The sequence below is a fragment of the Leucoraja erinacea genome, chromosome 12, assembly GCF_028641065.1.
Source record: "Leucoraja erinacea ecotype New England chromosome 12, Leri_hhj_1, whole genome shotgun sequence".
NCBI lineage: Eukaryota > Metazoa > Chordata > Chondrichthyes > Rajiformes > Rajidae > Leucoraja > Leucoraja erinaceus.
Genome location: NC_073388.1, coordinates 21,557,663 through 21,571,232, shown reverse-complemented (window position 1 = coordinate 21,571,232; position 13,570 = coordinate 21,557,663). Strand labels below are relative to the sequence as shown.

Sequence of the window (13,570 nt, the reverse complement as noted above, 5' to 3'; positions counted from 1 at the left end):
AGCTTGAGACAGCAACAGGGTGGATAGGTGGCGAGTTAAAAGCATTGGTTTTGATTTTCATCGCACATAACCAAAAGTGCAAATATACTAGATAAAGATAAAGAGCATAAGGCAGTAAACAAGTGGAGAGAGCTGGTGGAAAGACAGACAGAGGTGACTAAGAGTGAAACTGAAAATGGGACTTGGCAGCAGGATTTTAAGGGAGTGAGAGAGGTGAAACAAAGTATGGAGCATGAAGTATGTGAAAAATAAAGGTCAAGGTGGAAAAAAAAACAGAACTGTGAAGAAGGAATGTCTTCCAATGTGTAGGAAGGAACTGCAGATGCTGGTTTAAACTGAAGATAGACACAAAAAGCTGGAGTAACTCAGCGGGACAGGCAGCATCTCTAGATCGTGATCCTTCTTGCAATAATAGCTAGCAGTGGGTCTGCAATGTGGTTCATACTTAAGCAGTTCAATAGGAAAGGCATCAAGTTTGCGAAAGACATATCACAGGTGATATATATTCAGAAAGCTCCATAAGGATGTGGACAACAGTCAAGGGTTTGAAGAAAGGGCTCAGATTGTTAAATATGCAAAAGAAAGAAACATAATGTGCTGAATGGAAATTGATAAAATGATCAAAGAGCTCCCATACACTTTGGAAATAGTTTGTTGCCAGAGAATAAGATTTGAAGCTTACCTTTGCTCCCAGAATAGTCTGGAGTGCTGGACAGTTTTGAGGCTCCAGGGAGAGGAATCGGTAACCAATTGTGTTTAATGAAGGGTGGATAACTTGCAGCATATAAACCTGGGCCTTGAGAGAATAAAGGAAGATAAAAGAACATTGATTATCATAGTGCAGAGGAGAGATTTTCCTGGAGAACCAAAGATGGAGGTCAGGAGGTTACAGGTGGAGAAGTATGGTGGCAAATGGAACATCAAATATTTGGCTATCCAAAGTTCAAAAGTAAAATGACAAAAGAGGGGCCTCATTCCTAGAATAGAAACACAAGGGATTGGTGATATAAATGATGGAGTACGTCCAAGTGAAGGCAGAAATAGTGAGATCATTCTTAGTAGTGGAGAGGCCATGGAGCTCAAGGGGATATCCCTAAAGGTGGTTGAGCAATATATAATGAGGAAAAAGTTAGGGATGAGATCATCATGGGACATGAAAGCATGGAGAGCTGGGAAAGAGAGGGAAATTACCTAGATTCAGAAAAGAAGCTCTGTGAGGAAATGAAGTAATTCCAGGCAGAACCTGAAATGGGGCTTTGCAACCAGATTTTAAAAGAGAAATGAGAGCAGTGAAATAAGATGAAGAGTTCAAAGGAGAAAATATCCGAGAAAGGAACGGAGGTCGAGGTGCGATTTGGTGATAAGATTCACAACCTTGCCACCACATTTTGAGTAGGTGTATTCATCTGGAGGGGCTTCAGTAAGTCAGGATAACTTTGATCAAAGGTGTGATGTCAATGTAACATCCATAATAATGATCAGAAGTGGTAATGTTTGTTCATGAGCAAACAAATAGTCTTTTGATGAAGTCCAAAGAGACATTTGCAGATGAGAATGTTCATGGGATTACCAACCAAATGTATTTACTGGGGCATAAAAAAAAATTAGAGGGAGACAAGGAGGGGAAAAAAGAAGCTGAGGAAAAATATTAATGGTGACGAGAATGGTGGACAAAAATGGGAGAAGACAGAAAAGAAAGGATGGATTGGGATACAGAGAAAAAGACAAAGGGATAGAAAATTTAGTGGTGCTGTGAAAATGTGCACAAAATTGATTGCAGTTTGTATTTTGCCAAAGTAAGATTTGATAAAGCAAGTTAATGGAATTTTAATTATTTTTTATGAAGTCTCGTGAGCAGCCTCATATTAAGGGGCACAATCACATTTGTAAAAACAACACCTTTAAACTTTAAAAAATGCTAATACTTTGTTTGGGATCATATCTATGTTCCTACACTTCACTTCAATTAATATTATTATTTTATTTTTCTGAACTGAAATACTTGTAACGTTTGATTTATTTTTGGATAATGAGAGATGTCATGTTCTTAATGACGTCCATTTGTAAATTGATTCATGTTAGACTTAAAGACGATGGCCTGTGCATTTTACTAAATCATAATATTTCTTTGCTCATTTATTTTAGATATAAAACAAAATGTCCAGTCCAGAAGGTTTTGCTGCTGTCTTTTACAGCGAGCCAGGAGTCCTTGGGCTTCTGGCCAACGTGATCAGTGCCTTCCTTGTAGCTCTGCAGAATTTTGCACAAGTGAATACAAATATTCTGGCTAATGGAACTGAAAACATTTTGGCAGGTTAGTAATAGTACCGCAGTACGTTGTAACTGGTGACTGAAAACGATAGCAATAAAATAGACCAGAGGAAACAATTTTGTTTTATATTAACAATCTTGAAATATTTTGTTGTGATGTTGTTCAAGTAACAACTGAATTCAATGGCTGTCGGGGAGAGAACACTCCCGACTGTCCCATCTACAAAATGCACTGCAGCTACACCCTGAGGATGTAGTAACAGCATCTCCCAAACCCATGAACTCTGCAACCTCAAAGAGCAAGGATAGCAGATACTTATAAAAATCCACCACCTACAGATTCAGATCCAAGTTAACAAAGCCTCCTGTCAATGTATCTAGGTCATGAAACACCTGGTCAAAAACCTTTTCCAGTTTGGGGAGAAAAATTGGGAGTTTAAAAATTCAAGGAGGTGGGAACCAACCACCAACTCAATGGCAATTATAAATATGCAATGAATGCAAGTCTTGCCAATGACATCCACATCCCTTACATGAATAAAAATGGTTTGAATTGAGAGGATTTAATTTCCCTGAAATGGAATGCTATTTGTTTTACAATCCAAACAAGTATTTGTCAATTTATTCTATTGCATATTTGTTTAATACCAAAGGGAATTTTGAAAATATTAATCAAATGTTAATCTCAGAGTTGAGGAGACAAGATTGGAGCACCATTTGCAACAAACAATATTTCTAGAGCTAAATTATCTCTTCTGCTGCTCTGACGATGCTTCCAGTTGATTGAATGGAGACATAATTCTGCAGGCATTCTCTTGATTGTAAATGTAGAAACATAGAAAATAGGTGCAGGAGTAGGCTATTCGGCCCTTTGACCAGAACCACCAATCAATATGTTCAGGGCTGATCATCCTAAATCAGCTTTCTCCCCATATCCCTTGTTTCCGTTAGCCCTAGGAGTTAAGAGCTATATCTAACTCATTGGAGTAACATTGGAGGAACAGTTAAAATAGCCCCAAAAAATGTGAATATGTCTTTTGATTATGTAGCGGTCCCACAGTTCCTTTGTTGACGCCATGCATAATAATCAGGAGAACCCACCCAGGAATGTGCTCCTGTTATCTATACCCATATCCTTTAGTACAACATAGAGAATATGTTATGAAGCAACATCGAAGAAAGTCAAATTAATCAATGTTTATGGAACATCATTATTGCTTTGCTAAGGGGCTATCTATCATTCCGACAATCCCTTTAGAATCTTGACACCGATATTAAGATGTAGTAATATTTTACTGCAGCTGGGCATGAGTGCAGGTCTGCTTTCACTTCATAATAACACTAATGCTGTTAGCCCTGTTTGCTGCTGAAACAGACATTGAAATATTCTGCAGTAAGCAGTCTTGTGCCACTTTGATTCTGAATTGTCTATAATTCTTGTGCAGCATCCATCTTACTTCAAAGTTCCCTTGATGTTAATCTGACCCAAAACAAATTATATTGCACGCCTCTCAAATGCCTAACAATTGATACACCATGCAATGTCAAATCCCAGCATCGAGAGCTTGCATTCTCTATGCATCGTCCTTCACTCCCGTTTCGATCTGCCTGCCAAGTATTAAAGCTATAATTTTGTAACAGTGTGAAAGGAACTTCTAAGAAGCCCACCATTTTAAATTAATAAATAGGAGATTTTCAAAGATTGTTCTTAAATAATTCTGATGCTGAGATCCCTTTTTAAGGAATGTCTTTTGAATGTGTTAACTTTTCATGGCACTCTTTAAGATGATAGGTTTGAAATTAAGAGACCTTTCAAAGGAATCAATGGTATTTAAATATTTTATTTTTATGTTTTATAGGAGTTCACCTTATTCTGATTGGCGGAGTGACACAACTTTTTGCTGGTTTAATGGCCTTCAGAAAGTATGACCATCTTGGAGGCACAGCCTTTATAGCATTCTCAGCTCTGTGGAGCAGCTTTGGAGCAACTCGGATTATTTTGGGAGCCAATTCCCCTCTGAATGAGACAGCCACCACCCTATATCCAATAAACAGCAGCTTGCCAATTAGTAATCTAAATGTGGCCATGCCCCAAATCAGTGAGTCAGCTGTTGCTGGGCTTGTAGCATACATCAGTGTGGCATTTATATTGTCCTTTTGTTCTGCCACAACTAATTATATCATGCCTTTTGTGTTCGGGGCCATTACAATAACATTAATTTTTGAGGCCATCGGCCTCTTTAGCCAATGGGCTTTAATAGTATCCGGAATCTTTGAATTAGTGATAGTTGTCTTTGGGCTTTACGGAGCCACTGCCTTACTTTTAAAGGGAGTCACGCAGAGATACGTCCTTCCTGGGTTTGGCAATGCATTAGTTAATGTTCTGCTTCTAGGGACAAATGACAATTCTTCTTCCAAGAGCCTTGGTGAGGAGAAGAAGAAGAATACTAAATATGCAGAGCCAATGGCTCTTGGTAACCTATGCAGCGTAATTTCTCCCTTTGTCTTTGCCTTTTACTGCTTTGGGTACATGAGAACATTTTATGTGGGAGCAGTGTGGGTCAGTATCAATTCTATTGCACAGCTTTATGGAAGCTATTATAGCTACTTACGTACTGATGTCTACTTTGCCACAAAGTTTGGTGTACATAGTATGTTCTGGCTTGTGAAGTCCTGGGAGGAGTTCATTCTCTCAGTTCTGAGCAATGGTGATATATTAAATATCGTAAGAGTCAGAATGACTGGCGATTGGTTTTTTTTGGCCACCGCTTTGATTTTATGTCTGATGTCTCTGAATAGAAGCAAACTTGAAATAATCCACAATGGCTTCTTCATTCTACTCACCATCTCCACCATTCCTCAGATCGACAATGTTCCATACTATAGATTTTTTGGTGCGATTTGCTCAATGTTCACGGCCTTGTCCCTTTACATAACGTTTGCGAGTCTGATCAACTCCATAGCAGAAAAGGCGTTGATTCCTATTGGAACCCAGGTCCTCTCCACAAAAACATTTCAAAATGTTCTATTTGCCATGAAAAAATTGTTCACCAAAGCCGACGAGCTCCCATCCTCTACTGATGTACAGCTTCCAGATGCCCTGTTCTACATCTGCAATGGGCTAGCAGCTCTGGCTGCCATTCAGGGTGCAAATATGGACCAGCTCCAAGCTCATCTCACTATTCCCTGGGTGCTGATCCCTGGAGCTCTCATCCAAATCTACGTATCCAGGATTCAAGTTCGAGGAGGAAGGCGTTTTGGCTCCGTGCTACCATTTTGCTATGCAGCTATCTGGGCAACCTGGGCCTGGCTTAGATTTGCAGGTACTTTAGTCAATGCAATGTTACCATGCGCATGAAATCCTTGAAAGTTGACGTCTAACATATTTATTTACTTTAAAATAATTGGCAGTCAGGAGAATTAATTTCTAGGCATGTATCATCCCTTTCATTGAGAAACATATCCACTCATGATGACAACAACCACAATGTAATAGGTTTATTTATTATTTATTTCTGCACTCTGCTTCCAGTTTATAAAGAAAAATATAATACAGGCAGTGTCATTTATAAATACAGCTAATGGTTCTGCAAGGAGCTGCTGGCTAAAGCATTGTGTGAGTTAGCATTCTTTGGACTTCAATGTCTATGCCTCGCAAGGGGTTAGTCAGAAAAGTTTTGAAGGTCGGATGCTTGCACTTCAAGATGTCCCACTCTGCTCCTAGACTCAACAATAAGTATAGGGATAATTTGTAGCTATGCCGAGCTGGCAAACCAAGTACACTTCACATCTGCATCCTTAGTCCTGGTGAGCATATACACCACAACCTCATTCTTTTAGATGTGTTTGTAGAACAGGCTTGAAAAGATAAGCGGCCTGGGGCTTTTAGGTTAATCTGGGATGATCTTTCTGGATCTGCCAGCTGCTCCCTGGCTGGCTGCAGTTTTACTTTCTTGGCATCAAGGCTTGAAACTCAATTGAACCCAAGAGACACAAGCTTACTCTGGCAGCATGGATAACACATGGGAGCATGTTTAAGACTTGGGTGAAATAATTTCAATCTATATATCCATGTTTATTGCATTTAATTAAACTTGTGGTTGTAGCTTTATTTAGTAGATAGCGGAATCAGGGGATATAGGGAGAAGACAGGAACAGGGTACTGATTGGGGATGATCAGCCATGATCCCATGGAATGGCGGTGTTGGCTAGAAGGGCCGAATGGTCTACTCCTGCACCTATTGTCAACTGTCTACGTAATAAGAATTGAAGACCATAGTTTTAAGTGAAAGTTAATATTCCTTGTCCACTTACTGCTGGATCCTTTATCCAACTTTATATGTTCATGGTTCATAGAGTAGATAGAAGGTGCTGAAGTCTTATGTTATTATTCTGCAATAAAACTATCACAACTAACACCTTTTGTTCTGGAGGTTTTATGAATGTTTAACAACTATATCATATCTTTTTTATAATTATTTTATCAACAGTTAAAATAGATTAACACTCTGGTAAAAATAACAGCAGGAGAATATTATTGCATATGTATTAACATTTTACACAAAATGTTTCACTTTTTAAAGAAAAAAGCTATGCCAGTTCTCGTTAGCTGAACATTTGCAAGAAAGATCCCTTATCATTGTGGCTGCAGGAAATTCCCAGCCATAATTTCATGTTCTAACGTAGATTTTATATTGGTTTGTAGTAAACTCCACATTTAAGTTTCAGTTTCATAAGTACATATACTTACATATTTCAGGTCAGTTGTTGAATATTGACACCAATTCTGATGGTGCATTCACTGCAGGAGCCATTGCATTCCTTGTAGTCAACGTGTTTCTTGTTGTCTTAGGTAAGTCTTTTGATGGCAATTTCCATTTTCACCATGCACTTCATTATTTGTTCTTCATGGAAAATTGTTTGTATGGTTTCTCACTCTCTCTCTCTCTCTCCCTCTGTCACACACACACAGCTGCTTATATCAATATAGTGCTGCTGATAACCACAGCGATCATGGAAGTGATAATCATCTGCTTTCTACTCTTCACCTTGGAGAAGCTGCCTCTTCCTTTAGAAGGTCAGTAACTTCTTAAAAGTTCTTTTTATTTTTTAGAGCACGTCTAATTTTTCTGCGTATAGACTAAAACTTATTTCTCTCCACCATTTACCACACAGGTGTGATGTTGGCCTTGTTCAGCCTCGTCTGTGTTTACGGAGCAGCTGCCTCTTTGGCTAACCATATGTTTGGGAAACAGTTAATTCCTCTTGGTGGTCCCATCTTCAAGGCTAATGCTGTAAGATATCTATTTATTTCCAGAATTACTCATGTATCAATATGTTGAACCATGCAGCCTAACAATTAGATTAGAAAGAAAGCACTTGAGCCTTTTTCTGTGTAAATTGTAGGTAACATATGTTGTTTTGGACACTTGATTCAGAAAATTGGACACTTGGTTCGGAAAAAGAGAGAGATCTACAATAATTATAGGCAGCATGGAGTAAATGAAGTGCTTGAGGAGTATAAAGAATGTAAAAAGAATCTTAAGAAAGAAATTAGAAAAGCTAAAAGAAGATATGAGGTTGCTTTGGCAAGTAAGGTGAAAGTAAATCCAAAGGGTTTCTACAGCTATATTAATAACAAAAGGATAACGAAGGATAAAATTGGTCCATTAGAGAGTCAGAATGGACAGCTATCTGCAGAGCCAAAAGAGATGGGGGAGATATTGAACAATTTATTTTCTTTGGTATTCACCAAGGAGAAGGATATTGTATTATGTGAGGTAAGGGAAACAAGTAGAGTAGCTATGGAAACTATGAGATTCAAAGAAGAGGGAGTACTGACACTTTTGAGAAATATAAAAGTGGATTAGTCTCCAGGTCCGGACAGGATATTCCCTAGGACATTGAGGGAAGTTAGTGTAGAAATAGCAGGGGCTATGACAGAAATATTTCAAATGTCATTAGAAACGGGAATAGTGCCGGAGGATTGGCGTACTGCGCATGTTGTTCCATTGTTTAAAAAGGGTTCTAAGAGTAAACCTAGCAATTATAGACCTGTTAGTTTGCCATCAGTGGTGGGCAAATTAATGGAAAGGATACTTGGAGATAATATATATAAGCATCTGGATAAACAGGGTCTGATTAGGAACAGTCAACATGGATTTGTGCCTGGAAGGTCATGTTTGACTAATAAAAAAAGAATGGGCTATACCATGTCAATTAGACAAAGTATTTCTAAAATACCTTTCACTTTTTATTTCTCAACCACAGCCAGGAAAAAACAGAAATAAATTTGAAAAGTCTTCACCTTGTCCCACTTTCTCTTCACGTCTGACTAGTGGTCTACAAACCATTGCAAAGATCTTGGATTCGGGCCATGTGTGTGGAATCCCAACTGATACAGTGTATGCCCTTGCTGCTTCCTGTAAGCACCCAGAGGCCATTGAAAGTATATACAACATAAAAGTAAGGATTCGGAAATAAATAAAGCATTACTCTGTACCTTTAAACGCATTATCTGAGTCAGTGATATACTAACTGTCACAAAGCACCTTTGTCAGCTTCCTAATGTGGTATTGCTCTCTGTGCTATAGGAGCGTCCTGCAGAGAAGCCAATCTGCATTTGTATCTCCAGTCTGGAACAGCTTGCTGCAGTGCGACCTCCATTCAGCCCATTGCTCTGGGAGTTCATGAACCAGGTCTACCCTGGCGGCATCAGTTGTGTTGTAAAGAAAGGAGAGTGGCTGAAGAAATTAGGTAAGCATTATGTTTTGGAAAGTGTTTTGATTCTTATTTAAGCAGCAAGTCTTTTCAGAACAATGAGTGCAAGAATAGATTCTATGGAAATAGTGTCATACAGTCTTACAGCGTGGAAACAGGCCCTTTGGCCCAATTTGCCCACACCGGCCAACATGTCCCATCAACACTAGTCCCACGTGCCTGTGTTTCGCCCATATCCCTCTAAACCTGTCCCATCCATGTACTTGTCTAAATGTTACTTAAATGTTGTGATAGTATCTCCTCAACTACCTCCTCTGGCAGCTCGTTCCATATGCATACCACCCTTTGTGTGAAAAAGTTACCCCTCAGGATCCTATTAAATCTTTCTACCCTCACTTTTAACCCTATGAATGATGGTAATCTGATTGTGTCATTTACCAAAGGTGTTGGTGCTGCTTATGATCGTGTTGGCACGAAGGACAGCATCATGATCCGTGTTCCTGACCACACTGTGACAGCTCATCTAGTGAATATGACTGGACCACTGGCCATTACTTCAGCAAATCCTAGTGGAGCATCTGACAGCATCCATCACGACATGGTTATCTCGTATGTACCAAATATTATAATTGTCAATTATTGCACTAATCTATCTCAATCTTTGTATTAACATGTTTATTAACATGTTTATTAACGTTTATTAACAGGCGTCTTGGGCACAAGATCAATGGTGTTTTATGTGATGGAAGTTCCAATGAATTAGTTGCTTCGACTGTTGTCAACTGCATCAAGATTGATGAAGGTATTTACACATGTTAATGTTCATTTTTGTTTACTGACTATGTTGGATTTTATCCAATAATTCTATATTAATTTAAACCTTAATATTTATGAATTTATACCGTAAACTTACACAGTATTCATATTTAACATATAATCATAGTAGTTAAGATGTGATTTCCATTGACTTGGCTGGCAAAGTCAGATATTTTATCAGATCAATTGATGTCCTATTAACATGCAGTGCAAATCATGTTGGCAGCTGTGAATTTCACAGAGAAGTGCAAATGCAACTTGACTTCATTTCAACAGCTGAGTTCCAGCTGAGAATTATGTTTATTTGCTTTTGGAGAGACTGACTTTAATGAGATCTTCTGTAATTCAATGTTATCAGTGCTTTCCGAAGTTAATTTCCACTACAACCATAATGGGTTTCTGCTGTTGGTTTCTAACAGAATTTAAAAAATATTTTTCAGACGGAATCACTATTTTAAGAGAAGGATGTGTCCCAGCTGCAAAGGTCCTGCAGATTTTTGAGCAAGTGAAGAACAAAGTTGATTAATGGCAAATTTCAACCAACAGAAATTTTCAGGAGACACCAAATCAAGATACGGAAATTACCGAAATTTGGTTACAGAATGGAAATAATGTCCATTACATATTAGATTGATTTGTTATTTATTTGACAGATGTGCCATGCAATAACCTATTGTGGGATCCTTTCAGCATAGAGTACACAGGAAACAATGTTTTGTTGTACTTTATCAGGTATTAGTTTGCCATGTAAAAAAAGCACTTTATAAGAAAAGGATACAAAATTCTGAATTGAAACTGCATTCAATAGTTAATAACCGAATATTTAATGAAATTATGTCATTTCAATAATTCTACCATTCTGCTATTATAAAGTAAAAAAGAAAAGTGCTTATTTCTATAAAGGGTAGTGCTGAATTCATTAACTGAAGATCTGAAACATAAATCTGCAGATCCTTGCATTTGCAATTTGAAACTGTATCTTTAATTAGGAGATGCAGCTGCAATGCTCTTACTGCAATGTGCATGAATATTACTTCATCTCAATGTAATCAAAAGTAAATTAAAAGACTGCTGATGGTCTAAACCTGTCATAAAATGCAAAAATACTGTAAACACTGTTCAAGTAATAACCACATTCCAATCCCTCCTTTTGAGCCCAGAAGCTGCCAGAGGAGGTAGTTGAAAATTGAACTATCCCAACGTTTAACACACAGTTAGACAGGTACATGGATAGGGTAGGTTTGAAGGGATATGGTTCAAACATGGCAAGTGGGATGAGTGTAGCTGGGACATGTTGGTCAGTGTGGGCAAGTTGAACCAAAGGGCCTGTTTCCACACTGTATCATTATATGGCTCCATGACTCTAGCAGCATATGAAAATCTACCTCTATTTTATCCTTCCAGTCATATTCCTTGTGACAAATGTATTTATTTATAAATTAATCATAATCAATAATGCAATCATTTTTTTCTTCTGGTTTGGTGATAAAACTATTTTGTTAACACAAATTTTAATAGAAAACAAAAAAAATCTGTAAAGTAAATAGCAAAGTCATAAGGAAAAGGCATCTCTAATGTAGGTGTGGCAGGAAAATTAGTGGAGGTTAGCAGACATATGAAAGAGAATAGTTTGCAAGGAAATGGTATTGAAATGTTGCTCTGTGAGGCAGCGTAGACTCAATGGGTCAAATATTCCCCTATATCATAAGGACTTTTATGAGGACACACATAATGCTAATAGTCTTAATCCTAGAACATCATATTTTTATCTGATCTTTTTTATTGTAATGCTTTATCATCAGGATTTTGTGGTAAATGTGTTTGAAGCAGAGCAGATTCAATAGTAACGTTCAGGAGGGTATTGGATATATAACTGAATAGTAGAAATCTAAAGGGGCAAGACTGGGACTAATTGTATGGCACTTTCCAAGTGTCAATATATACATTGCCTGCTGTGCAGCAAGAATCAGTGATTCTGTATATATAGAAATGATACTGTATTTTAAATTATTTAAATTATGGCTATTTAACATAAGATTAAAACATTTTGTGTTTTATTTTGAAGAACTTTGAAAGAATTGGTAACTGGAGGTACAACTTTCATTAACCATTGCCTCATATTTATTAGTTGTTCTCATGTGCCTTTATTGTAATGGACACAATTGTCTGGAAATACTCCAACCTAGTTGTGCACTCAGATTTGGTTCTTTTGACTTCACTGGAGTTGAAATTTGAAAAAGGAGCAGAGTTGGATGGCGATACCTTACTCTATTGACCAGGATGAATTTCTCAGCAAATTTCTGACTACGTCAACACGCTTGAGTGCCAAATAACATGAACTTTGCTGGAAAATGTAGTTCATAAGATGAAGATTGAACAATGTAGAAAATCAATCTTTTATGGAAGAATTGTAAATATTTTCCACTGTGTAAATGTTCATATTATGTCAATAAAGAATACAAAGTCAATAATACCACGTCAGCAATTAATTTTTCCTTCCTCATTAATTACTTACATATTAACTTCTTACTTATTAACTGAATACAAACTAGATCTAAAGACACCGTTGTGAAACATGTTAGTCCTACATTTTAATGTACTACTTCCCTGGTGGACTCACACTGGCTTTTAAAGATTAAGCCCGAGAGGTCATGAGTGAAAACATTTTCTATTATTATTTTTGAACTCCTATTGTATAATGTTAAGAAGTCATGAATACACTGATATAACAAAGGGTATGGAGCACTGTAGAAGATAGTTAATGACAAGACGTCAGTGGATAGAGAGCCATAAAATTAAGGTCATGGGAACTGTTGACAGATTTATTTGCCATGATGATGTTTTTGTAGAACAAAAGCAAAATCACCCTGAAACAAATGACCACAAAGCAGAGGTGAGGTTTACAAGGCAACATTTTGGTTAATTAGCACTGAACTGGCACAGATTAGCACAGAGGACAGAATAGGCACAGAGGAATGATTTATGTTGTGTAAAATCTACAACATTGCCAACTTATTTAACAGAACGTAATAAAGTCAAAGGATTAGTGCTGACAGAACTAAAAAGATGAGAAATTAGCAGGTAATTGCAGCGACCATGCTTCTGTGCGGCTATCAAACCCACAGAGCTGTCTTGAATGTCCAGGGCTTTAAGTTTAATATCCTGGACTCTGCATTGTTCACTTCAACATTCTGAGTGTAGGACTGTGACCCTGTAGAATTAAATATTTACAAAGAGGACACCTCTCAACAGACAAGAAGATCAAACATTATAAGGTCATAGCGCAATACAGCATAGAAACAAATACTTCAGCCCACCTTGTTCATGTTGCCCAAGTTGTCATTCTGGAAACCAAGAAGGTTCATGAGGGCAAGGTTGTAGACACAATCTATATAGATTTCAGCAAGATCTTTGATCCACGTGGTAGGCTGCTCTCGAAGGTTAAATTGCATGATTAGAGCAAGAGCTTGCTAACTTGACACAGAATTGGCTTCAGAGTAGCCTTTAGAGCATACAGTGATAGTCAAAGATTGTTTATTGAACTGAAGGCCTGGAACCAGTGGTGTGCCTCATGGATTAGTACTTGGCCCATTGCTGTAAGTCATCTATATTAACGATTTGGATGTGAATGTACAGGGATGGTTAGTAAGCTGCAGACGGCACTAAAATAGGTAGTGTCGTGCATAATGAAGATGGTTATCAAAAACTGCAGCATGATCTTTAACAGCTGGCAAAGTGGGCCAAAGAATGGCTAATGGTGTTT

The 13,570-nt window shown here is 37.8% G+C and overlaps 1 protein-coding gene across 1 annotated transcript; it reads left to right on the top strand.

Annotated features, from left to right (window-relative positions):
- The first annotated feature begins 294 nt into the window (after positions 1-294).
- Positions 295-12,269, top strand: si:ch211-153b23.3 (uncharacterized). The gene is made up of 10 exons (XM_055643767.1): positions 295-2,314; positions 4,131-5,594; positions 7,031-7,123; positions 7,244-7,348; positions 7,447-7,565; positions 8,542-8,736; positions 8,865-9,027; positions 9,435-9,600; positions 9,699-9,793; positions 10,248-12,269. The coding sequence occupies exons 1-10, from the start codon at positions 2,158-2,160 to the stop codon at positions 10,331-10,333; spliced, it is 2,643 nt and encodes an 880-aa protein (XP_055499742.1). The 5' UTR covers positions 295-2,157; the 3' UTR covers positions 10,334-12,269.
- The last annotated feature ends 1,301 nt before the right edge of the window (positions 12,270-13,570 follow it).

Coding starts and splice junctions, on each gene's coding strand:
- si:ch211-153b23.3 (XM_055643767.1), top strand. CDS start 2,158: ATGTCCAGTCCAGAAGGTTTTGCTGCTGTCTTTTACAGCGAGCCAGGA. Junction 7,566..8,541: donor CCATCTTCAAGGCTAATGCT/GTAAGATATCTA, acceptor TCTCAACCACAG/CCAGGAAAAAACAGAAATAA. Junction 9,028..9,434: donor AGAGTGGCTGAAGAAATTAG/GTAAGCATTATG, acceptor CATTTACCAAAG/GTGTTGGTGCTGCTTATGAT.